This window comes from Mesoplodon densirostris, chromosome 9, assembly GCF_025265405.1.
Source record: "Mesoplodon densirostris isolate mMesDen1 chromosome 9, mMesDen1 primary haplotype, whole genome shotgun sequence".
NCBI classification, from domain to species: Eukaryota; Metazoa; Chordata; class Mammalia; order Artiodactyla; family Ziphiidae; genus Mesoplodon; species Mesoplodon densirostris.
Genome location: NC_082669.1, coordinates 105,244,406 through 105,271,312, shown reverse-complemented (window position 1 = coordinate 105,271,312; position 26,907 = coordinate 105,244,406). Strand labels below are relative to the sequence as shown.

General features: G+C 36.3%; 1 protein-coding gene across 1 annotated transcript in view; it reads right to left on the bottom strand.

Moving 5' to 3' along the window:
* CNTNAP2 (contactin associated protein 2) overlaps positions 1 to 26,907 on the bottom strand; it is a 1,481,544-nt gene that overhangs the window by 1,165,621 nt on the left and 289,016 nt on the right. The window contains exons 7-8 of the mRNA XM_060107754.1: positions 8,330 to 8,533; positions 3,227 to 3,411 (exon numbers count right to left, since the gene is read on the bottom strand). Coding sequence (XP_059963737.1) covers positions 3,227 to 3,411; positions 8,330 to 8,533 — 389 coding nt within the window. The remainder of the gene's footprint in view (positions 1 to 3,226; positions 3,412 to 8,329; positions 8,534 to 26,907) is intronic.

The following is a 26,907-nucleotide window of genomic DNA, read 5'->3' as shown; positions in this document are numbered from 1 at the left end:
TACTAAGAGTTTCCAAAGGGTAGCAGAGACTGCTAGATACCTCTGGGTGTCCTTTCTCCCACCTTCTTTAAGAAAAAAACATTGCTTTTCAGTTAGGCACATGCTCCCCAGACAATACCTGGCATTTACCAACCTTTTTGAACAAGTTTTGGTCTCATGAGATTTAAGTGGAAGGGTTGTGTGTGACTCCAAGAACTATAATTAAAGGGATGGGGGGGCACAGTCTTCTTCACTCCCTTCCTTCGCACTGTCTGGAATGCAAATTGGAACGTGAGTGACTATCTTGGAGTAATTTGCAGAGGGGATGGAGTAGCAGCAGGATAAAAGTAGACTGTGGTCTTGATGACCATGATGCTGCCATTTGAGCCCAGGGCTACCTCCCTGTAGGCTCCTTTTATGTGAAAGGAATAAACATGTATCTGTTATGTTCAGTCTTATTAATTATAACTGATATATGTGGTGATTTCTATTACTTCCTGTTGTCTCCTCACATAACCCTATGAGCAATGTGCTATTATATTCACTTTATAGAAAGGGAATGTGATTTCACCACTGTCACACAACGAGTTAGGGGCAAAAAGGGATTCAAACCCAGGATTATGGCTCCAATTTGAGCTCATGCAGTTGATTCTCTACAAACTCCCAACCGGTTTCTAAAATCCTAGCCCAGTTCTGCAATGGACAAGGGGGAGGCATTCTTCTACTTTCCAAGCAGAGACGTATGGCAAAGGCAAGGGCATAACATCCAAAGTGGGTGTATCTTGGCATTTGGATAAAGAAGGGAGAGAAGCCAGGACAAACACCAGTCTGTGTCCTGCCCTGTGTTGTCACTGGCTGGAGGAGGAAGAATGAAGTGAACTGCCTCTGTACACCCTTGCACGCTTCTCAGGTCACCATGTAGCTACAGCTTGACTGCAACGGTGACTGGCTCACTTTTAACAGGCTACAGAGAGGTCAGTGAGGTGAACGGTTAAGGCTTCTCTCCCCAAGAAATGCCCGAATCGAGTTATGTCAAAGGAACAAACTTGTCTTCTATTGCTTCTTTCATGATGTATCAATATATCCCCGGGAATGAGGCTAGGTATTATTTAATTAGCCACTGGCAGTGGTGTGCTGGGTCCTGCCAATACTGGCTCATGAGAACTGACTGTTAGAGTCATTGTTAAAAATTAAATTATATAAGCTTTAAATTTGATACATTACATTAAACAAAAAATTAATAACTACTCAGAACTCATGTCTACATTTTCCTATCATGTATGCTCCTGAGGTTATTTATGTTTATTTTGTCTACATGATGGAAATATTGAATAATGGTGTAGTATAATAAATATTTTTGGTCTTTGTTCCCAGTTCCTGGCACAGAGCTCCTAAAATCCTTGCAATTTCCTGAGTAATAGGTGTGTCTTTTGGTAGTCATAATGAGCCCTTTTGTGCAAGGAGATGTGTGCAAAAACACTGAGAGACCGATTCTACTATAGTCCCTAATTTTCTTTAAACAAATAAGCCAAGAGAATCCCTTTATATTCAGGTAAACATGTTGAGATATAAAGGTAGGCCCAACCATTTTCATTGCAGCTTTTGCCAATAACTGCAGGATTTGAGGAAAGTAAACAGGTAGTAGCTCTACAAAGAGAAATATGTTGAGTCTCTCCTGATTCTTTCTAGTAAATTAAAATTTTTTTCCTGTGTCTCTCTAACAAATATGTCTCAGGCATTTTAGTCTACAGGTGAGGTTCTCAAACATGGTATTCTATCTAGAGGGGCTTTGAAGTGTCGATGAAACTGCTGACCCCATAGAAAGCATTGTGTGTGCATGAATATTCATAGATTTCATCGCAAACTCAAAGGGTCTATAACCCCAAATTTTTAATTCTGTTTTTTGAAAATTGGAATTGTGTTTGCCCATTACTAATGTTCCAGGATTTCTCACCTCTTCTATGGTACTTCAAAGTTTATTAATGGAGAATGAATAATTCATCTTTAAATTCTCTCCTACAGTAGGAGATAAGCCACATAAGTCAAGATTCATATTAATTTATAGAAGATAGAAATTTTGGGGATTTTCACATTCTTTCCCTTTCAACAATCATTTTTACTTTAAAGAGATGTTTGGAGGAGTAATTATTTCCTGATGACCTTAGATTTATTTTAATGTTAATAAAGTCTCTATATCAAAGTTTATATGGCATATTCTATTCTAAATTTCTATTTAGAAATATATGTAATGTATTTATATTACAGAAAATTTAGAAACTATTTAAACATATAAAGAAAATAACATAGTTGTAAATCCTGACTTTTTCACTTACTATGTTATGGTAAGCACATTCTATGTTCTAAAAGATTTATGTATGGATATCAGTAACATACATATATGTATATGTATATATCTGCAATTTCAAAACTGGGGGGCCAAGGCACATGGAGATGGCACAGCAAACTCATAGGGGTGCCCCAGTGATGAACATCTTCTTACAGAACTTTTATCCCTATTTATGATGAACATTTTTGATGGACATTTTAAGGTTGAACTGCTCTCCAAATAATTAAAAAACTTGATATGCCTACCAGTATATTATGAGAATATATATTTTTTACTGCACCAATATGATCATTGATTATTTTTTAATCTTTGATCATTTGGAAGGTAAAAAAATATTTTTATTTATGGACAATCTCTTTAAAATATTTTGTATTTTTATTTCTTTTATGACAATGATATCTGAGAAAACAGAACTTGTCAAAAGAACTATCTACAGACAGGAATGTATAAATGACTTAACATATACCAGAACTCAGGATTTCTTATTCAACATTTTGTAATAAATATTAGACAATCCTATGTACATAATATACTGTACATCATCAACAACAGGTGATTTATGTTATAATTAACTACCAAAGGAAAGATTACAACTTAAATTTATTGTGGTTTTGTTAAATGGCCATGATAACATGATAAATGGTCCTTCTCTTTAAATATATCAGTATGTTATTTTGGTACCAAGTTTTTATAAATGTTTTAAGAACTCATTATGAATAATTTAGAAATAAATAAAACGACATATTAACAAATTAGGTTGTGAAGTTGTAAGTTAAGTTTTCTTTGGAGGATAAAGTGAAAATGGTATAGGAAGGTATATGATTAACAATAATACAACAAGACAGTAGGAAACTGAGGCAGCCACTTGATGCATTACAACTTATACATCCTCAAATTTACCTCATAGTCCAAATCCAGGTAGTCAAACTCCCCGTTGGTGCGGAAGTGCTGCGTGCTTCTGTCCAGGGTGAGGTTGATGCTCCGGCCCTGGCGCTCAATGACCACAGAGTGCCAGTGGTGATCATCCAGCAGACTTCCTGTCATCACGGACGTGTGGCCATATATGGGGCCAAGCTGGTTGCTTCCTGAGTCACGTGAGTGGAAAAGAAACAAGGCAAATCCATCACGACTCTATGTCGAAGTAGACCTTTCATCTACAACACCAAGGGTCGACGTTTCTCTAAAGCTCTGTCTATTGAAGTTAACATGGGAAAACCAACATGTAACTACACTTAAAAACAGTTGTATGTTCAAACTACATAAAAGCTATTAAAGACGGAAAAAAGTCTGCTCCCTTAAAAAACATGAGCTTTTTTTTTTTTTTTTTTCAATTACTGTGCCATGAATTCTGCTAAATTTGGTAGATTCTTTATAAAGTCAGTGCCCCATGGGCTCTGGGGCTCTGGATTCTGATGCTGGTTCCACCATTGGCTTGCTCCATGATCCTGGCCAAGTTGACAGTTCTCTGGGCCTCTCTTTCCTCACATGTAAAAAAGGGAAGAATAATAGTACCTGCTTTACAAGGCTGCTGTAAGGATTATATTAATTAGTACAAGCAAAAAACTTACACACTTCCTGACATATAGCGAACATTCATTAAATGTTACCTGTTAATTTTTTATTATTATTGTTGTTGTTATTATTATTATTTTTGGTCAAGAAAACATGGCATGACAATTTTCAGGTTTTTTTTTTCTGATTCCAAAAGCCATAATCAGTATAATATTTAATGTCATGGAAAGTTTACCCAAGTTATACTTTTTTTTTTTTTTTTTTTTTGCGGTATGTGGGCCTCTCACTGTTGTGGCCTCTCCCGTTGCGGAGCACAGGCTCCGGATGCGCAGGCCCAGCGGCCATGGCTCACGGGCCCAGCCGCTCCGCGGCATATGGGATCCTCCCAGACCGGGGCACGAACCCGTATCCCCTGCATCGGCAGGCGGACTCTTAACCACTGCGCCACCAGGGAGGCCCTTACCCAAGTTATACTTTAAAATAAAAAACTGCAAAATTATATATGCAGCATTAATCCAGTTTTGAAATAATATCTCTATAGCAACAAGACTATAAATAAGAGTGGAAGGTTGTGAGAATCTGAAATGTTTATTACTAAGGTCATCTCTGGATGCTGTTTACATATTTTTTACCATTTTTTATTTTGTCTCATCAAGCATTGCTTTTGATAGTCAGGCAAAGCTAAATGCTATAAAAATACAATATTGCTTCAGAATAAATAGCATAATAGAAATCAGAGAAACATACAATTGACTGAAGAATTAAATTATTTTCATTTTTTCACATTTAGGATGTTAATATGCCTATACCTGACATTTTCTATGGATTTCCTAGATGAAATTTCTTTCCTTTTGGTGATGAAATCAAATGTTGCCCTGTGATTGTGATTATGATTGTGTATGAACATTGGCGGTGGGACAGGGAGAAAGAAAAGAAAGAATAAATTTAAGTGAAAGACTACATTCAGTTTCATTACTTTAAATATTTAGACTAGAAGACTAAGCAGCAACTCATGTGCCAGATATTTAGGTAACAGCATTAAAGAGTGACAGCAGATATTTGAGTGGATGTGTTTCCATGTCATAAATTTTAGTCAATAAAACTCTACACAAACTGCTTTCCAATGACATGGTAATGATCTTTTTTGTGAGGCCATATGATCAGTTCTTGTTTCAGAACAGTAATGTCACATTCTTACAAGCCCCAGAGGCTTTTAAAGGCTACTCTGTATGTTTCACTTTTTTTAAAAAAAAACAGGAGAAAGGTTTGAAAAAATAAACTTCTTTGGATATGATCCAATTGCTCTGAGTGTGTGTGTGTGCGTGTGTGTGTGTGTGTGTGTGAGCATGCATGTTTTTAAAAAGCACTTATGTTTGGTTTTCTGGTTTCTCTTCCCCCATCCCTCCTTCTTAGCTTCTACTGAACCTTTTTTTTCAAAAACTATTTAGGGATATTTTTCTCCCAGGTAATGCATGAAAACATGTTTAATATTACAAATAGAGAATATTATAAAGAATTAGTATGTAAAATATTAATCACTCATTTCCATCACTAAAGATAGTGTGGTCTATTTCCTTCCAGACATTTTTCATTTATATACATTTAATTATATATACATATAATTATATAATACATATAATTCATACACATAATATAAAAATATTGATATATTATTTTCCTGTGGTTCTCATTTAATGCTGTACAGTATTCCCCAAATTATTCACAGATATTTTAAACACATACCCACCTATTTCTATATGTTAAGCTTTATTTCTTTCAATTTTTGTTATTGTAACAAATATTGCAAAGTACATCCTTGGACTTAAATCCTAAAGTTATTTCTTATTATTTCTTTATGATTATTGGACCAAAATATATAAAGAATTTAAAATATCTGAAGATACATGACCAAATTGTTTTCTTGAAATATTTTCAGGAACAGTACAAAGAATTCTTTTTGTCACATAACTCACCAACACAGATACTGTCATTTAAAAAATTTATTTACTTGAAAAAATTGGAATCTTGTTATGTAATTGTACATTTCTTTTATAGATAGTTTGAGCATTTGGTGTTTATAGATTATTTATAATGTTTCTTCTACAAGTTTTCCTTATATTTTTTGGCAATATTTTCCTCCTAAAGTCTTGGTATTATTACAGAGTGGAATGAATTTTTATTCATGAATGACATTAAACTTCTATATTTGACATTTGCCTTTTCCCAGGTTTTGGCAGGCATTTTCATTTTATGATTTTTTAATATAAAAATTTAAATATTTTTGTGTAATTATATTATCAGCATTTTTGGATAATTTTCTTTTTGTTATAGAAATTATTATTTCTATCAGAGATTTTGAATGTGAAAAGTTTTATAATAAAAGATAAATCTTTGTAGACACTATAGCAAGTAATATCAACCAAAAAAACTAACTGAAGTCTTAATTTTTAGTATAATTTTGATTTTCAAAGTAATAAAAGTTAATATAAGGGACACAAGCCATATTTAAGAATGTTGGAACAACCATATTGACAAGGAAAGTAAATAGGCAGGATCTCTTTTTGTGTTCTAATTTTTAGCTTTATAGCTTTCCATTGGGATGCATTTAACATGTGAATTTTAAAAGATTATAAAAGAATTCTATAAAGATTATAAAGTCTTTTATAATCTTTATAGACTATAAAATCTTTATAGAATTCTAAAGTCACTGCAGCATAAAAAATACAGAATATATGATGCCCTTCAAACAACTCTTGCATAAATCCCGAAATTTTTAGGCAAGCAAGAGGAGGATAAATGTACTGTTGATTTGCATGAATTGTAACTTTGAATGTCAGTATCTGTGTTGTGGATCTTCCCTTTAGCTTTAAGTAAACCTTAGCTACATTATCAACAACCAAACATGTGTTAGGATTGTCCAGTTAAAAACAACAACAAAAGCCCAAAACAAAACAATAACTCCCTCTTTGAGTTTCATCTCATTCTCCAGTAAACATATCGTGTCTGATTCCTTCATTTCTAGTTGATAATATTTAAAATATTCATTCCCACACCTTTCATCTTTTCTTAACTGATGACAATAAAACTACTGTCCTTTCTATTCCACTGAGAATAAATCAACAGTAACCACAATGTTGCCAAAGAGTGACCTCACTTTTCTGTCTTCTTCTTTAAGTGACATTTTAGGCGAATTTGAAACAGTAGACCATAGCAGACCATCTCTTGTCCTTCCCTGGTCTCTGTGATGCCACTTACTAGTATTTCCTCCTATCCACTGTCCACTTCTCCTCAGTCTCCGTGTAGTATCTTCTCCTGTTAATCTCATACATGCAACTCCCTAGTTGAAATCTCAACTTTGATGCCTAATAGGCAACGAAAATGCACCATATCCAAACAGATCTCTAGACTTCCTCTGTTGGAAAAAACTAATACTTCTCTATTAGAAGAAACTCTGTGGAGAAAATAAAGCTTTCTGTATTTCTGAAAATGGCACTAATGTCCATTTGGAACTCAAGCCATACCCTAGGAATTATCCCTTATACATTATCTTTCTGTCTTACTCCATATCCAAATCATTACAAATGATACTGAATTTACCACCAGAATCATCTCCCAAGTGGATCAATTTCTCTACATCTCCACTGATAGCCACCTTCTGCAAGCAGTGTTGTCTCTCACTGTCTCTCACTGTACCAGACTCTCATGTTGATGCAAGTGTTTTCTCTTACAGAAGTCTCAGTACATTAAAAAAAATAAGATCATGATGCTATAGTTTAAAGCCTAATAGCTTCCCATTCTTAAAATAATATCTAAACCTTTTACCACGCCCTAAGGATACTACAGTATTTCAACAATCCTCAATGTTTGCATTTCATCTTTTACCCTACTTACTCATTACAAATATCCACACCAGCCTTTTCCTGTTCCTTGAGCATGTCAGGTCTTAGTCTTTCGTGATTCCCTCTTCTCAATTAACCTTCTCTCAGATATTTTTAGGGCTTGTTTTTGTCATCACTGAAATCTCAGCATGAATATCTTCTCAGGGAGGACTTTCTTCACTACATATTCTAATGTTGACCCATCTTGCCTATGCAATATCATTTATATATTAACCTATTTAATTGATTTCATACTCCTCATCATTATTTGAAGTCATTTCTTTGGATTTAGTTGTTTTATAAAACTAGTAATAGATAATATAGTGTCTGATACCTCCACTGTGTCATAAACTTCATGAACTCAAAGAACTCCATTTTTTTCACCCCTGTATCCTAGATGCTCGTATAGTACCTGCAGAGTACAGGTGTTTAATACATATTTTTGAATGAATAAGTATATCAATATATATCAACCACTATGAATTAAAACTGGATTGACAATATAATGTGAACTCTTTTTTGTAATTTACATTTTAAGGATTAAAGACTATTAGCATTTAACTAATGGGAAGACTAATAAATGAAAAGAATGGTGCCAAAAGTCAGGACATACCTAGGTTTAAACTGAAGACCAGCTTGGCTTTTCTCAGTTCCAAAGTAATATAATCCCCTTGCTGTCCTTCCCCGTGCAAGAGTACCCCTTCACTTTCGGAGGTTTTAAATTTCAAAGCAATGACATCTTTCAGTGTTTTCATCTTCTTGTTTCTGAATCTATATGGTAACACAACATGACCATCAAAGTTGATAACATCAGCCCCTGAAAGAAGAAATAAATAATATGTTAGTTTAATTATTGTATGTTGCCATCCAGTGTGAAGTATATCTTCTTTCAGTGAGTGTCTACACAGAATAAATGAGAAAAAAGTGTTTTTTTCCTGAAAACTCTTTAGCCCTGGGTTCTTGTTCTATTTCTTATTTTGGTTGATTGTGTGTCCTGAAGTGGATTTTATGGGAAGTACTCATAAAGAATGATCACAGAAACCTTTATCAATATAAGTTGTAATACTAATAACATAAATTCCATCAATGACTTACACACTTCAAATTTTTAACTTAGAAGTTTGGAGCTTACTTGAAAAAAGTAAAATTTTTAATCCCTGAGATATTATGAGATTTTATTATTTTCCTTCCTAAATGAGGCTGAGTGTTTATGATTTCAAATATATATCAATATTTTGCTCACAATTTTTATTTTCCATGACATAACAATGAAGGATCTTGGAATGCAGGGTTTATGGTATACTCGTTTTTCTAATGGTTTTTATATTCTACTACAGTTTCACTTAACTTTATGGTAGTGCCTAGATATAGTGAACTGAACTTTAAGAAGGTTTTACCATTTGCTTCTAGGACTCATGTCTGTCTCAAATTCCTTGTTAGCCCCTTGCCTTTGGAATGGAGAATTGGGTTGCCCATGTTTTCAACTACACTAAACAAAGACATCCTCACCCATATAATTAGAAGAACAAGTATCTAGCCTATACTATGATAAGAGTAGTTCTAATTTGATTTTAGGGAATTTCATTGAAGACATGAAATATAAACTTTTTTAGAAATGTGAACATTTTTTTCACCATGCTCAGAAACAAGGGATGGTGGGCAATAGTTTAATAATTGCTACTTATTCACACCAGAAATAGAAAATGAGATGATTTTATTTATTACACACTGTTGGTTAGTGGGTTGCCAACCCATGGAATGGGTCAACAATGAACTGTAATCATTCAGATCAAATTTTAAGTACAAATAGAAGCTTAGTTACCATAATTAGACCTTTATCATTGAAAATACTTTTAGCTCTTAATATTAAATTGTAGAGAATCTAGACAAATTGGACAGTTCTAATTATCTTAGAATTATAAGCCAGGATGAAGCTGCCTCTCAGTTTGGGGTAAGGTCTTGCCAAAGAATCCACAGGGAGACACTGGAGAAAAATAATAGCAAGTTTAAAGCCTGTCAGAGAAATATCTTCTCATTACATGTCCTAGTTCTCTGGCACTGGTTTTCTTCAATCAGCATGGGGAATACTTTGGATCCCGGTAACAGTAACAATAGCACGCTACATCATGGCAGCCTAGGCGGAAGAGCAGAGCTACCATAGGTATATTCACTCTTTCTGTGCAATACCTGCAGCATATTCACTCTTTCTGTGCAGTACTTGCCAGTATAAGTATTGCTTTTAACTAATTCTATAAAGTAAATTGATATGAATAAAGTTATTTCGAACATTGCTTAGAATATCTCTAACTTTTCCCTTCAAATCATCAATAGATTTTGAATATTTAAAAATATCCTACCACTGCAAACATTTATGTTTTTAAGTAATAGTTCAGAGAATTGTTACATTCTAAAAAGTTCACAAAGAAACATATAACTTGGAATTTTGTTTTAATTCTTTTTTTTTTTTTTTTTTTTTTTTTCTTTTTGCGGTATGCGGGCCTCTCACTGTTGTGGCCTCTCCCGTTGCGGAGCACAGGCTCCGGATGCGCAGGCCCAGCGGCCATGGCTCACGGGCCCAGCCGCTCCGCGGCATATGGGATCCTCCCAGACCGGGGCACGAACCCGTATCCCCTGCATCGGCAGGCGGACTCTTAACCACTGCGCCACCAGGGAGGCCCTGTTTTAATTCTTATAGTCAATAATTCACTATAAGACTTTGTATAATCATAAGAATTTTCTTAATCAACAGAATTCTGTTCTGAGAGTGTGAATCACAGAGGTTTATTTACTATGGAGGAAAAAAAGCAGCCATTAAATTTTGGCTTCTGCTAACACTGCAAAGCCAATTAGATTTTAGCTTAATCATCTATACTGTCACAACTGAATTCCAATTGCAATATCTTTATCATCTGTGATGAGAGATAAAACAGAGAAAACATGGAATCTGATTATTGGATCCCAGGTTGAATTTATAATCCAGCAGCTGGTTGAAATGACTTTTTGTCTTGAAAAGTGCATAAACAAAAAGTCAGAAGGAGGGAGTAAATGCTGAATTCCAGAAAGTAATTTTGCAGTCAATTTCATATCAATGACAGTCGTTTTATACACCTTCAATATATATTAATTGACAAAAAATATTCCCCAATCATCTCTTAGGAAGTAAATGTTCCTGAAGCTTAGACAGAGGAAAGAATTCACCCCTCCCCCGTTTCCTCCTAACTCAAAATATACATTCAGGTCCAGGTACAGAATAGTGACTTATGCAAATGTTGATGCCTTTCTTCCTTACTTTTAGGGCAATGAAGTAAGTGACAAGAAGGATGGTCATCATTTAGACAGTCCTAGGATGTTAAAAAAAAAAACACAAGGAATGTTTTTCATGAGGACCAAACCTCATTTTACAAATAGTAAGTGGTCAGTGGTCGGTTGAGAAACTAATAAAAATGCTCTGCAAGCCAGATCACTCACATCACAAAATCCAAACTGTTCTTCTAGGAATGGGTTAAATGCTTGCACAATATTAGCATGTGGATGTGAACTCAGAGCTGGCTTTGAAATTACAAAATTCCTAGAAATCTATGGTGTATAATTTATACATAAGCACACACCATACACTTTTAAGAGAGTCTGGGATATTGTAAAATCCATCAGAGTTTAGTTCCATTTCCTACAAAATACATTACAATTTCATTTGACATCTAATAGTATGTTGTGCTTATTTTGGGACAAGCCATATTTTTTCCCCTGATTGCTTTTCACTCTCTAGAACAAAGTTTTCTATGCAGTGATTAAATATGTGTGGTTGAACTGTTTAAGCAATCTGAACAACACTATGGCTAGTCAAAAAGTGAATGCAAAATCACAGTGGTTCCATGATTTTGTTTCTAACAATAACTCAGAGAGCTGGTAATGTGCCCAATTCATCAAATCGTCACAGCAGAGAAGGTTTTTATTTTAAGACATTTCATTGTTACTTAGTCTTTACTTTCTGAATTTGGAGATACTCAGATGAGATATTTTGGAAAATTGTTTATCATCTAAAGATTTTATTATTTTAAAAAAGTACCTTTGCTAATTTTTACTACAAATGTAATATATGTTTATTTTTAAAAATAAATGAACAATACAGAAATATAGAATGTAGAATGTGAATCCCAAAAACAAGAGAACACCAGTCTTAATGGGTAACCAGTGTTGATGGTGTGTCACTCTAGATTTTATGCATCTATCTCTCTATCTAATGGATGGAATAATGCAAGAATCTATACATTATTACATATGTGTGTGTGTGTGTAATTAGAGAGAGAGAGGAAGGGAAAGAGAAAGGAGAATGTCATTTCATTTAATTGTGGTTCAAAATGTATAATAATAGCTTGAGCTTTGGGCAATCTATTTATAATGTGGGGAAATTGTAGGTTTTAGCAAATTAGTATGTTTTATTGAGTTTCGTGCAGCAAGGCACTTACATAAAGTAAGAATATATATAATTAGAAATGTAATTTATGCTATTTATTTAAAAAAATTAAAAATGTATTTGAAAATAGCACCACAACATAAACAAATAAGTACTTAGGAATTACTTTTGATTTCTTGTTTTCTCATAAATGTTTCATTTTCATATAGAAAATTGAGAATAATAGGAAGGTTTAAAGAAGAAAATTAAAAGGACATAATTCTATTTTCATGAAATAACTACTGATAACTTGCATTTCTGATTATTTTAATTTGTATATATGTAATGTATACATATGTACATAGATACACAGAAGGATCATACTCTATATAGTTTTGTTACTAAACACTATAGTTTGTTTTTTTTTCAATCTCATATATTGTTTTTCCCAAAACAGGATTTTAATTAGCTAAAAATATACCATCATTTGGATGTCCAGTTTCTTCAATAAGAATCTGTTGCAGTTTTCTTTTCAATACACTTTTTATTTTGGAATAATTTTTGATTTAGTGAAAAGTTGCAAAGATAGAACAGTCAGTTCCTACACACCCTCCACCCAGTTTCCTCTAATGTTAACATTTTACATAACCGGTACATTTGTCTAATCTAAGACATAACTTAGGTATAACACTATTCACTGAAATACAGATTATATTTGGATTTCACCAGTTTTCACAAATGTTTTTGTTTGTTTGCTTTTCCTATTCCAGGATCCAGTCCAGGATCTCACGTTGCATTTCGTCATCATGTTTCCTTAGTTTCCTTCAACTCCTCCAATCTGTGATGTTTTCTCAGCCTGTCTTTCATAACTTTGACACTTTAGAAGAGTACCGGTCAGGTATTCTGTAGAATCCTTCTCATCCTGGCTTGGTCTGGAGTTTTCTTATGACTAGACTGGTGTAGTCTGGGGAGAAAACCACAGAGTTGGGGTGTCCTCAGCACTTCCTATCAGGGGAGGCACGATTTCAACATGACTTTCCACTTGTGATAGTGGTCAAGGTGATGTCTGCCGAGTTTCTTCACTGTAAGGTTACTATTTTTCCTTTTCCATACTTTATTCTGCGGAAGTGAGTCACCAAGTCCAGCCCATGTTTAAGGTAAGGGGAATTAAGTTCTACCTCCTGGAGGGGGAGTATCTACATATACTATTTGGAATTCTTCTGTAAAGAAGATTTCTTCTATTTATTCATTCATTCAATCATTTATTTATATAATTATGGGATTGTGCATGTTTATTTATTCTTTGAGTTTAATTCAATACTTATCAATATTCAAAAATTTTCAACTTTGCCATTGGGAGCTCTTTCAGGTTGGCTCCTGTGTCTCTTTGACAGGTGTGGCCCCTGCTGCTTCCTCTTCCCCCTCCCCTTTTCCCCCTCCCCCTTTCCCCCTCCCCTCCTCCCCTTCTCTCCCCTCCTCCTCTCCCCTTCCCTCTCCTCCCCTCCCCCTTCCCTCTCCTCCCCTCCCCCTTCCCCCTCCTCCCCTCCCCCTTCCCCCTCCTCCTCTCCCCCTTCCCCCTCTTCCCCCTTCTCAAGCCTCCCTCTCCTCTTCCTAGCCCTCCTCATCCTCTTCCTTTTTCCTCTTTCTCTTCTCTCTTTCTGTCACTATATGATGCCCTAAGCTTATCTTGCACTTTTCCTGCCCCAGACCTAGAATCAGCCATTTTCCCAAGGAACCCCCAATTCTTTTTTTTTTTTTTCCCCACACACGGGCCTCTCACTGTTGTGGCCTCTCCCGTTACGGAGCACAGGCTCCGGACGCGCAGGCTCAGCGGCCACGGCTCACGGGCCCAGCCACTCCGCGGCATGTGGGATCTTCCCGGACTGGGGCGCGAACCCGTGTCCCCTGCATCGGCAGGCGGACTCTCAACCACTGCGCCACCAGGGAAGCCCCCCCATTTCTTTTATTGTACAATGGCCCTGAGAAGCTTGCAGGTTTTTTATTTTTTCACTTTGCAAACAATAAATTTTCTACAAATATAGTTATCATCTATATGATCTATTCTTCCACAAAATAAGTAAATTATTCAGAAAAAAAGGACAAAAACTTATAAAATGTTTCTTAGTTATCTATTTCATAAGGATTTACAAGGATTTTGAAGCTCTTTTCATGTTAATCAAATGTTTTTGCATAAACAGTGACTTTTAAAAGCAATAATGATAATTGCTAGTATGTGTTTAAGTGATTACTGATTACTCCTTAAATAAATTTGATTATTAATATTTAAGTGGTAATGCATAAGCCCTAATATTTTAAAATAATTTTGTTTTATTTTCATGAAATTAATATGTACTCACTGTAAAAAATTTATGTCATGTTAAGAAAGCAAAAAAAATAATCAATTTAAATTAGTTACAATCACACCACATAGATATCAAAATACTTTTTGTACATCTGTCTAAGGAATTTGTGGTTTTCTACAAATAGCAACATTTTCTACAAATCCAAACATTTCTATTGATATAATGAGCATTCTTGTAGTGAGACTCTTGAGCACTGGAACAATTATTTTCTGACTTTAAATTTCTAAAGTGTTTAATTAAAGCATTTGAATTGCTTAGTTAAAGATATCAGTAGAGATGTATGTTAATGAGGTAGTGTGAAATCTAACATTATGTAATTTATATAAATACCCAAGTCACTTTCAAGAGTGAAATATTTCTCTGAAACTAAAGTTGAAAAATACTACGAGGTGCCATTTGCTTAGTTTTGCAAATTTTTACATAGATGCACATCTATATTATTTCTCTTTTTTTTAAAGTCAGATGTCAATATTCTAGATATGTCTATCTAGACCTTTCTTTACAAAATAGCACGTTTGCCATCTTCATCTCTAGCTACTTACTTACTGGTCTTCCTCTTCATAGCATTTATCTCTACCTACTACCTGATATATTGACGGGCTCATGAATTTACAGCATGCCTCCACCTCCAAGAATGTATATGCATCAGAGACTTTATTTTACTCCACCCTGAAGCTCAGTACTACAACAGTGGGTAAGTCAATATTCGTTAAGTATTTGTTGAATGATTGCATATTGTCATGCACACTCAAAGCACTGGATTAAAGTAGAATAAACTTCTTTAAACTTTTTCTTTAAAAATCTGAATCACTAGATTGGAAGAAATTTCAAGAATCACTCTGATCCACCCTTGGTGCCACAAGTACTAATATAACCAAGGTTTCAATTGTTAGAGAAAAAGAATGGTAATTTCGTGTTACTTTTTTTGTGGTGGGGGGAAAAATTCATGCCATTATTATTAATTGACTCAGTGTTATTTAATTGACAGACATTAACTCTAGTGGAACCGAGTCCATTTCATCTCCTCTGCAGACTGTTTCTGATTAATCTCCTTCTTCTAACCCACTGCGCTTTCCTTTCAATATATCTGTGGTTTAAATGTAAATAGATAGTTTAAATAGATTCTAAAATGTCAATAACAGCTAATTTAGAGTAGTAGTAGCAAATGAGCCTTCTTCAAATCCTTTAAAATATAATGTAGAGACAGACTTAAAATAATCACTTTTACTTTGGGAAAAATAAAACAAAATAAAAACCATAAAGGCTCTTTCATAAAGGCCATCATCTCACATTTTGTGCAATATTTCTCCTTAAAATGTGTTGCTTTCCCCTTAAGAGCTTGATAACTCATGGTAGGACAAGAACAATCACATCAGAGAAGTCTGATTTCATTTATCCACAACACTGGGACTCCAGTATCCAGCTGCCTGGAAGACTGATCCACATGGACCTTCCACAGGCATATCTAACTCTACCTGCCCAACACATAATTCTTTCTCTGGGTCTTACTGCTCCTGTTCTTATATCCATTATCCAGTCACTTAAGACAGAGCTCTGGGCCTTTCCTTCGCTCCTCCCTTTCTCATGCACCTATGTTCCATCAGTTCCAAGTCCAGTGAAATTTAGCATGTCCGTGTTTTTCAAACACATAGCTGACTTTTTATATGCACTGCCACCAGGCTCCCATCACCTCACATACTGTCTATTGCATTAAAATTGTGAATGAGCAACTCCCACCCTCCAGTCTTATTCCCCTTAAATTTATCCTCCACACTGAAGCTAGTAAGATCTTTCTGAAATAAACTCTTTTACTGAAAAACTCTCCAGTGTGGCCTGCAAGACCCTCAGTGATAGAGCTCCTGCCTTCCTGACACCCTCACATTTTAGCACCGTCTTTCTCTTTAAGTGCTGCTGATGGTAAAACCAACTAAATCCCTTGCTAATTTCACCTAGTGCCTTTCCTTGTGGTAAGCTCACTTCTTTCAATGAACAGCTATTTTTAAAAAATCTAGTTTAAGTTTAGGCATCCTCCAAGCTTCAGATAAAGCTCACCTACTAGAAAGGTTTCCTTGTGTGAAACAGCCCCCACCTATTGCTCCACGGCACCCTTGGATACTTTTATTGTATCCCTTCTCATCTTATATTGAAATTATCTCTTTATGGGTCTGATTTCCTCTGGAACTTTAAACTTTCCTAAGGTACAGCAGACTCTGGTTTGTTCCACTTTGTATTTCTCACACAATAAACATTTCTTAAACTGATTTAAACATAATTGGTATTTGAGCTGCATGCACCCCAACGTTCATTGCAATACTGTTTACAATAGCCAAGTCATGGAAACAACCTAAATGTCCATCGACAGATGAATGGATAAAGAAGATGTGGTACATATGTATAGCGGAATACTACTCAGCCATAAAAAAGAATGAAATGATGCCATTTGTAGCAACATGGACCTAAAAATTATCATACTAAGTAACCAGAGAAAGACAAATATCATATGATATCCCTTATATGTGGAATCTAACAAAATGATACAAATGAACTTATTTACAAAACAGAAAGAGACTCACAGACTTAGAAAACAAACTTATGGTTACCAAAGGGGAGAAAGAGGGGAGGGATAAATTAGGAGGCTGGGATTAACATAGACATACTACTATATATAAAGAATAGATAACCAACAAGGACCTACTGTATAGCATAGGAAACTATACTCAATGTCTTGTACTAACCTGTAAGGCAAAAGAACCTGAAAAGGAATATATATATTACTGAATCACTGTGCTGTACACCTGAAACTAACATGATATTCTAAATCAACCATACTGCAATGAAAAAAATTAAAAAAAAAAAACATTATTGGTATTTGAGACAACATGGCAGAAGGGGCATTCCTCTGTTCTCATTTTCCTTCAAAACCATACCTGGTGCAAGCAGTTTTCTCTCCAAGAGTACAGACTTACGCATGTTTTAATGACAGGCATTTATATAAATATTACAGGGCTTCCCTGGTGGCACAGTGGTTAAGAATCTGCCTGCCAATGCAGGGGACACGGGTTTGAGCCCTGGTCCGGGAAGATCCCACATGCCACGGAGCAACTAAGCCCATGCGCCACAACTACTGAGAGTGCACTCTAGAGCCCGCGAGCCACAACTACTGAGCCTGCATGCTGCAACTACTGAAGCCTGAACGTCTAGAGCCCGTGCTCCGCAACAATAGAAGTCACCGCAACCAGAAGCCCGTGTACCACAAGGAAGAGTAACCCCCATTCGCGGCAACTAGAGAAAACCCACGTGCAGCAACAAACACCCAACGTAGCCAAAAACAAATGAATAAAATAAATTTATAAAAAAAAATTACAACTGTGTGTTTCTGATATGGATAAATACTTTAAAACTTGAAATGCTTTCATTACACTCATACTGGAGTTATTATTTTTTTAATTTTATTATTAATTTTTTTTGTGGTACGCAGGCCTCTCACTGCTGTGGCCTCTCCCGTTGCGGAGCACAGGCTCCGGACGCTTAGGCTCAGCGGCCGTGGCTCACGGGCCCAGCCGCTCCGTGGCATGTGGGATCTTCCCGGACCGGGGCACAAACCCATGTCCCCTGCATCAGCAGGCAGACTCTCAACCACTGTGCCACCAGGGAAGCCCTGGAAGCTATTTTTATTTATTTTTGTAAATCGAAAAGTCAAGCAAATTAGACTTGCCTTCTCTGTGATAATATTACTGTTTACTGAAAATAGCTCTACAGCTTTTCACCATATACAATCTATTTCTCTGCTAAGGAGACTATCTAGAATTGCAAACCCTAAGTAAATATCTCACAGATGAGGAAAGGAACCAGACATCAAGAAATCCCCCAGAATGTCTTTTAAAATAAATTATTCTTAACATTTATTTCAGATTTTCTGTATCATTACTCAGTTAAACTTACTTCTACTTTTAGTTTCACTGAAAACATTACTGTCAGTGTTGGACCCAAATTTCAACACTATATTGGCTAAGGGATGGCAGGTTGATTTAGGGACTTGTTTTGAGGCATTGTTTTCATGGTAATTTATACAATACTGAGGAAAAGATAAACTATCCAGATAAGTAAAAGGGGAATGGTGGAAGGGGTGTCAACACCCCAGCAATTTCTCCAAGCTACCACAGCTGGCTTCCACTTTCCCCTCGGTATTAACCACATCTTCCGTCTTCTGTACTTTGATGTGTTGACACGTGGGGCCTTGCTGACCCTGGGGGCACTGCCCCTCCCAGGGTGAGCCAATTCCTGCAAACACACTGTCCTAATACAAACCAACCAATCAAGACTCCACAACCCAGCTACCTCCTCTCTCTGGTTGTCACACTCCAGGCCACTATCCATCTGCCCTAATCACCCCAGGCTCAGGTACCAAACAAGGGAAGCCTCTGTGCTGCAGAGCCTCTGAGATAATTCAAACTAGCCAACCCTAAACCTGCTTACTCAGCCTCATCCATTCCTTCCTGTGGAAAGCACAATAAAGGCTCTTTCCTGCCCTCCCCCTTCTCCTCTGGCCTCCCCATCCCCCCACAGCGGATGTGCCCTCTCCTCTCAGGAACTGTTATTAATAAACTACCTTTTCAATGGCAGCTGTTTCCTGATATTTTGGCCTTATGATACCTCAAATAATCTATATTCTGAAATATTTTCTACAGTAAATTCCCCTATTATATCTTAGAAATGAAAAAAAATTAAAATTTGGTCAAACAAGGAAAAAATTTTAAAATTACTGGCAAGACTTATTCCATAGATCTGAAAAAAAGTGAATCTGAGAAATCATTTTGAAATGTCTGATATCAACTAGAATTCATCAAAATATCTTCTACATCCGTATCACTGCACCAAGAAAGTGGGGCAATGGAGCTAAAGAGGTGAGTTTTAAGAAAGAACTCATAGATGAACTCCCCTGTTGAAAGAGAATTAAGATTAAGAAAAATCCAGACAGATAGGGGAAGAGCATATGCGGTTGCCTTAAAGAGCCCAGTAGTTCTGCCTAACTTTAATACATAAGGGTCATGAATCCTGGCAGGGTTAGAATTGGAAGATGAAGGATCTACTACTTCATATGGAAGATCTTGGTCTAAGTGTGAAAAGATGGTGCCCTGAGGGGAAGGCGCAAGACCAGATCTACATCTTGGGAAGATAATGCCTGTGTTGATGTGGCAGAACACGTGGATTAGAAGAGAGTGCAGAGGCAGAAAGAGCAAAGACCTCCCTCAAAGCAGATAACCATGTGATCGTGTTGAGAAAGGTTATACAAAGCCTTATACACAGAAGATATCTTATACACAGAAGATAACTGTGTCATTAAAGAACGCAAAGCTTTCTGATGATGCATGGTTGCTACCCAGTATATCAAAGCAGTTAAGGCTTCTACAGTGACTGAAGAATTTCAGATGAATACTTACTATCATGGTTTTCTCCAAAGATATGACAAATCCAGTATCACAAAAGCACTAGGAATTTTAGTGGAATTGAAACTACCCTAAAAACAAACCCAAAATGTCAAAAATTCTTCTTTGAAATATGTTAAATATTTGGATTCACTTATTTGTACCACCTTAATTTTTAGATGGAATCTCAGAGGTCTGCCATCTTTAGCTATCACACATTTTAATGCTCTATCTCATTCAATTTCATGTCTTAAAAAATTCACATTAATCTAAAAATGTAAAATCAGTGTTTTTCCAAACAGCAGATACTTCCCCAACAACTCCTACAAAGTTTCCTGGACAAGTAGCAATATGTAATAGTAAAAATGGTCATTTTTATTTATTTTACTCTCTGTACTTTCCTGAAAGCCAAATGAACTGGTACAAATGATTTGCACTTACTTGCAAGAAACTGGGACATAATGCTTAGAATGTCTTGAGTTCATGCACAGGATGTAGTACATTACAGCTTCATTTTATTTTTGGTTTGATTTCACATACCTTTGGGTGAATCTTTTATCTCAACCATAAAACAGGATTAATAAAGCTCAGAATGCATACATGTTGTGACATAATGTGTTCTTTCTGCTCCTCTACAGCAGCGGGGTCCTGTCTGATAAAATACTAAATGGTACTCCGTGACCCCGCCATCAACACACCAAAGTGACTTAGGCATTGGAGGTAATCTGATTCACTGGGAACGTGGGTGCCGCCCATTACTTGGTGACACCCGCACGCCCACTGAGGCCCTGGTGAGCAGGCTGAATTAATTCACTTCCGTAAATGAGCAAAGTTCCCAGAACTTGTGCAGAGAATCAGCCCTGACGGGGCTAAAATAATTGAAAGCTGCTCAAATTAGGAACTTCAGAGGGAACAAGCAGTTCATACAAATCAGTGATGCTAGCTTGTTGTAAAACCATGGAGCTCCACTGATCTGTGTATGATTTTCTGACTTTTGATGGAGATAGGGGTAACAGAGACAATATTCTCCTTGATTAAAACTCAACAGGGAAAAGATGCTAAATTAATGTCTAAGAAGCTTGGTCTGGCTAGTGGAAAAACAATAGGGAGTATTTGGGATGTATTATGGGCATAAGGGAGGTAGTCTCTCTCCACCTGGAGCAAACTGAAGCTATGCAGCAATTCTGGGGTTATTCAAACATTCAATTTTCTAGGAAACTCAGAAATCCAACATTTTAATGAAATCTCCTCTGCTTTAGCAGGCGCTGCTACTAGTACTCTACAGGTATGTTTTTTTGGGCCACACATCACTTTAAACTTGAATACTGTCAAAATATAAGACTAAGTAGATCATAAGAAGACTGAACAATTAATCTTCCACGATACCATAATCTACCTGTGAATTACTGCAGTATGTATCAGCAAGAAATTTTATTTCTTAAAAAGCAAATTCCTTAGAAAATAAGTCAGTTAGTGCTAAATAGAGAGTGAATGGTTAAAAAAAACCTAATTTTAATGGTATAATAGGATACAAAGATATACCACTCTATGCTACCATAAAACTACAGGCAAATATTACACTAAACGTTGGAAGGAGGGACGGAAGGAAGGAAATGAGGAAAGGAGGGAGGGAGGGAGAAAACAAAATAAATCTGAGCTTCATTCACTGAGACTTTGGACTTAAGACTCTATTTTAAAAGGAAATATATATATATATATATATATATATATATATATATATATAAATAAATAAAAATAAACAAATATATATATATATATATTTTTTTTTTTAAAGTATTACTGGGAATTCTCTGGTGGTCCAGTGGTAAAGAATCCACCTTGCAATGTAGGGGACTCAGGTTTGATCCCTCGTCAGGGAACTAAGATCCCACATGTGGCAGAGCAAATAAGCCCACGTGCCACAACTACTGAGCTCGTGCGCCTCAACTAGAGCCCACCTGTTGCAAACTACAGAGGCTACGTGCCCCGCAGCCTGCACACCACAACTAGATAGAAGCCCACAAACCTCAACAAAGATGTCACGTGCCACAATTAAGAACCGACATAGCCTTAAATAAATTTTAAAAATCTATAAACAATAAATGCTGGAGTGCATGTGGAGAAAAGGGAACCCTCTTGCACTCTTGGTGGGAATGTAAATTGATACAGCCACTATGGAGAACAGTATGGAGGTTCCTTAAAAAACTAAAAATAGAACTACCATATGACCCAGCAATCCCACTACTGGCATATACCCTGAGAAAACCATAATTCAAAAAGAGTCATGCAGCACAATGTTCATTGCAGCACTATTTACAATAGCCAGGACATGGAAGCAACCTAAGTGTCCATCGACAGAGGAATGGATAAAGAAGATGTGGTACATATATACAATGGAATATTACTCAGCTATAAAAAGAAATGAAATTGAGTTATTTGTAGTGAGGTGGATGGACCTAGAGTCTGTCATACAGAGTGAAGTATGTCAGAAAGAGACAAACAAATACTGTATGCTAACACATATATATAGAATTAAAAAAAAAGGTTCTGAAGAACCTAGGGGCAGGACAGGAATAAAGACACAGATGTAGAGAATGGACTTGAGGACACGGAGGGGGAAGGGGAAGCTGGGAAGAAGTGAGAGAGTGGCATGGACATATGTACACTACTAAATGTAAAATAGCTAGCTAGTGGGAAGCAGCTGCATCGCACAGGGAGATCAGCTCGGTGCTTTGTGACCACTTAGAGGGGTGGGATAGGGAGGGTGGGAGGGAGATGCAAGAGGGAGGAGATATGGGGATATATGTATATATATAGCTGATTCACTTTGTTATAAAGCAGAAACTAATGCACCATTGTAAAGCAATTATACTCCAATAAAGATGTTTTAAAAAATCAAATAAATAAATAAATAATAAATATCTCTTTAAAAAATATAAAAGTATTGCCAATGAACAGATACAGCCAATCCTTCATTACTGGTAGATTCTGTATTTGCAAATTAGCCTGCTCACTAAAATTTATTTGTACCCCCCAAACCAATACTTGGGGTGCTTTCAAAGTCATTCACGGATATGTGCAGAGAGGCAAAACATTTGAGTCACTGGATGCTCATGTTCTCCGCTCAGGTTGACAAGGAAATGCTCTGCCTTCTTGTTTCAGCTCTCATACTGTCTTAAAGTGTCCTTTTCATTTCCTGCCACATTGTTTGCATTTGTATGCTTTTTGTGGAAACTTTTGCTGTTTCAATACCTCTCTCCCAAGAGTAGTGCGGACGTGCTTTCTTGTGTTACCGAGCACAAGAAAGCTGTGATGTGCTTTTTGGAGAAAATACAGACATGCGCTGGGTAAGCTTTGTCAGTGCTGTCAACCGTGAGCTCCATGTTAATGAATCCACAATACATACTAAATAAGGTGGTGCTAGACAGAAACACAAATAAAGCACGGTTATACATCCATTGACGAAAATGTTGTGGCCAAGACCTCACAGGAACCCAATCATGTATTCCCCCTGAGATCAACAGTTCAGTATTTAAGTCAGGGTTCACGGCAACTTTATAGAATGTAACTGCTGTGAATAGTGAGAACTAACTGGACTTACACTGCATTCATTTCTTTAAACAGGAAAACCAAGGATTATTTCAAACTACCACATATATGAAAGTGAAAATATAATCAAGAAATATTCAAATTATCCTAAGGAAAATGATCAAGGAACTGCAGCTCTCTTCATAGGTAAGAGGGATGCTCCATGGTGTCATTCCACAAGCGGACTTTTTTGTTTTCTTCTCACTGCTTGGACGTGCATTTATTTCACTACACGCAACTTCCTTGCAGTTTACAAAAACCAGTCTCATTCTTCACATGCTTATTGCAACTAAACTCTGTGGTTTCCATGTCTAATTATTAAAATTCACTAGGCACTTTGTAACTAGTAAATCCAGTGTTAGCAGTACATTAATGTTGAAGGGGTTCAGAACATGCCACCCCAAAATATGTCTCTTTGATATACTGATTATTTTGAGCTGAAGGCACTTGAGAAACAGCAGATGCAGGAAGGGTTCTCTGATTGACCTCTTTCTACCTAAAAGCAGGTCCTAAAATCTCCCATGAAATGGGCACTCTCCCCACACCAGGAAGACAATAACAATATTCTTATCAACAGAGTCTGGGAGCCAAAGCCAAAACAGGAGTTGGAACCTTAACAAATGAACCTACAAAAACCTCTCCTCTTCGATTAGTTTCCCCAAATATTTCCTAATCACTGTCTCAATTAACTTCCCCCAGCCCAAGCCCTTTGTCTTGTTACGTCCTTATAATTTATCATTCTTTGTTTAAAAAGGCATATAAGCTTTGGGGCCTAATGGCTTCCTTGGGTCTTCATTTTTCTTCTGAAGACACCCATGTACATATAAAATGTTACATAAAATTGGTATGCTTTTCTCCTGTTCATCTATCCCATGTCAGTTTAATTTGTAGGGTAACCACAGAACCTAAGAGGGTGAAAGGAAGTTCTTTTCCCAATACATTGTGTAGAATCTCAGATTCCTGGGGAATCACAGAATCTAAACCACACCCACCATTTACATTTCTAACGAGGTAAGGCCCAGAATTTTCCTTGTTTATTTAACCATTTGATTATTACCCACTTTTTCTGACCTTATAGGAAATAATCTTCTTAAAATTTGCAGCATAAAAATACAGATTTTATTGTCTATCAGAATAGGAAAATTAGTCCGTCTCCCCTCTAAACCCTAATTTACTTGAGTATAATTATATTGTATAATTTATATAATGATTAATATCATATACTGTTGTATAACTTGTATAAGTTATACTTTGAATTTGTTTTCCTAACATAAATCAAGGGTTTCCCTGGCATTTTCTCTTGAATAAAAGTTGAGCTATTGGAAAATTAGAAACGTATTGGTAAAGCTGTAGAATTTTATAGCCTCAAAGAGGGGGATAATTTTTGAATTCAGAAAATAAAAGGGCAACTGTTACAAATTCACATGAATCTTAGGAAAGATTTTTTTGTTATTTTGGTTTGCTTTGCTTTGGTTTTGGTTTTGAAGGGCTAAAAGAAAGGGATCGAATTTGGAAATTTGGACACAATGTGTCCATTGTGATACAGTGCCTACACATCCTATTTTCAACTTTCTGCATTTGACATTTTTTACACTTTAGGTCAATCCTAACAATTTATGCACTTTCCAAGGCATGACAGATATAAGGCTGTTACAAGTGCTATTTATAGTAGGTCGGTTAAGTCTTTAAAATGTCAATGGCTGAGTTTCTCTTAATGTAGACCTAGAAGCAAAGCACAGGGTTTCATTCCAGGGGGATAAAGGGTGTGCTGTGACAGGAAATTTACTGGGAAATTAAAGTGATGCCAGCTTTCTCATGACCCAAGACGTATGGCGTGGAAGCAATACCATTATAACCATCCCACCAGGTTTCAGGTGACCACTGGACCGGAACCCAGAGACCTCAGACCGAACCCTGGCCTATTTGCTCTTGGGGACATCAATTTACTCTCTCGGCCTGTAAAATGAAGGCAGGAAACAGGTAATTTCTTAGATTCCCTTCAGCTCCAAAATTAAGTATCTCTTATTCTGGGTGACTTGGTCAAGCTTACATTCATTTTTAATTTTGGATTTTAAATCAGATTCTAGAATGGCAGAATTCTGAACTTTAGAGCATATTCACATTTCCTGATTACTTTAGCACTTTATCAATTGGGCATTCTCAAAGAGAATTGTAAAACGTAACATCCACAGACATTGAAACATTTTATAGATGACTACTATGGACTGCTAAATTTTATTTACATTACAAAGTGTCAAAATTTGCAAATTAGAGTAAAATTGTGACACTCTAACTACTATATATAATCAGTTATATTATTAATTTAAAAATGATAAACATTTATTGTATGGAGGTTTCTAGAAGTGGAATCTAACAAAATGATTTGAGATGATAGAGTAATAGTTAACTTATATTCTTAGTGCCTTGATAATGTTCAAACAAACATAATTAGTAAGATTGAATTATTTTAATTCTAGAACATGGGAACAAAATTACTTATCTGAGTAAATTAAGGGAAACACTCAATGCTACAAATACCTGGGGCCAGTAAGGATGAATAGATGACCCTGAGCAAGTATATAAGCACTGGCCACATTCAGCTATAATATTTCATGTTTCCTACTCTTTTTGCTAGTATTTAGTCTAGTGCAACAGCACAACTCTTCTTGTAAATATCAAAGAATTGTAACATATATATGTATATTTTCATATCTTACTAAATCAAGATCACCTTGAAGGGAGGGACTTTGTGTCTTTAGTGCCACTAACCCTGGTTCACAGTAGCTGAAGCAGTTGACATAGATTTAGTTAAGACTGCCAGGGTTCTAATTCCTGCTCTGCTGCCTTAAGCTATGTGACCTTCAGTAAGTTACAAGACATCTCAAAGCCTCAATTTCCTTGACTATCAAAAGGTAAAGGTAACAACATAGCAGTTCTTTGCAGAATTGTGAAGACTGAATAAGTCAATGCATGTAAAGCACTTAAAACAGGATCTGGTACATCGTAAACTGCTAATAAACATTAGCTTTTATTGTTACCATATACTAAGTTCTTGTTTAATTGATTTAAAACAATGAATATTCTGAGCACCCACTTGGCAACATTGACTCAGGCCTGGAAAGAGAACAAGGTCATGTTATTACAATAGAATTCATGGATGTAGGACCAACTGTGGCTCCCTGCTTGGTGACAGTAGGACCCACCCTACTTCCTGTTCCATATTTTTGCTGTTTTCACTGACATAGCTTATTTTGCTCCCCAGTGAGGAAAGCAGCAAAATATAGAGAAATAAAGGGAAAGGGAAATATTCTGTCCCTTCCCTTCCCTGCTCCACATAACAAGCATTTTGGAGGTCTCTCGGTACAGCCCTCTCACTATGACCTAAGAAACCTGGGGTGCAGGATGAGGGCCGGTCCCCTGT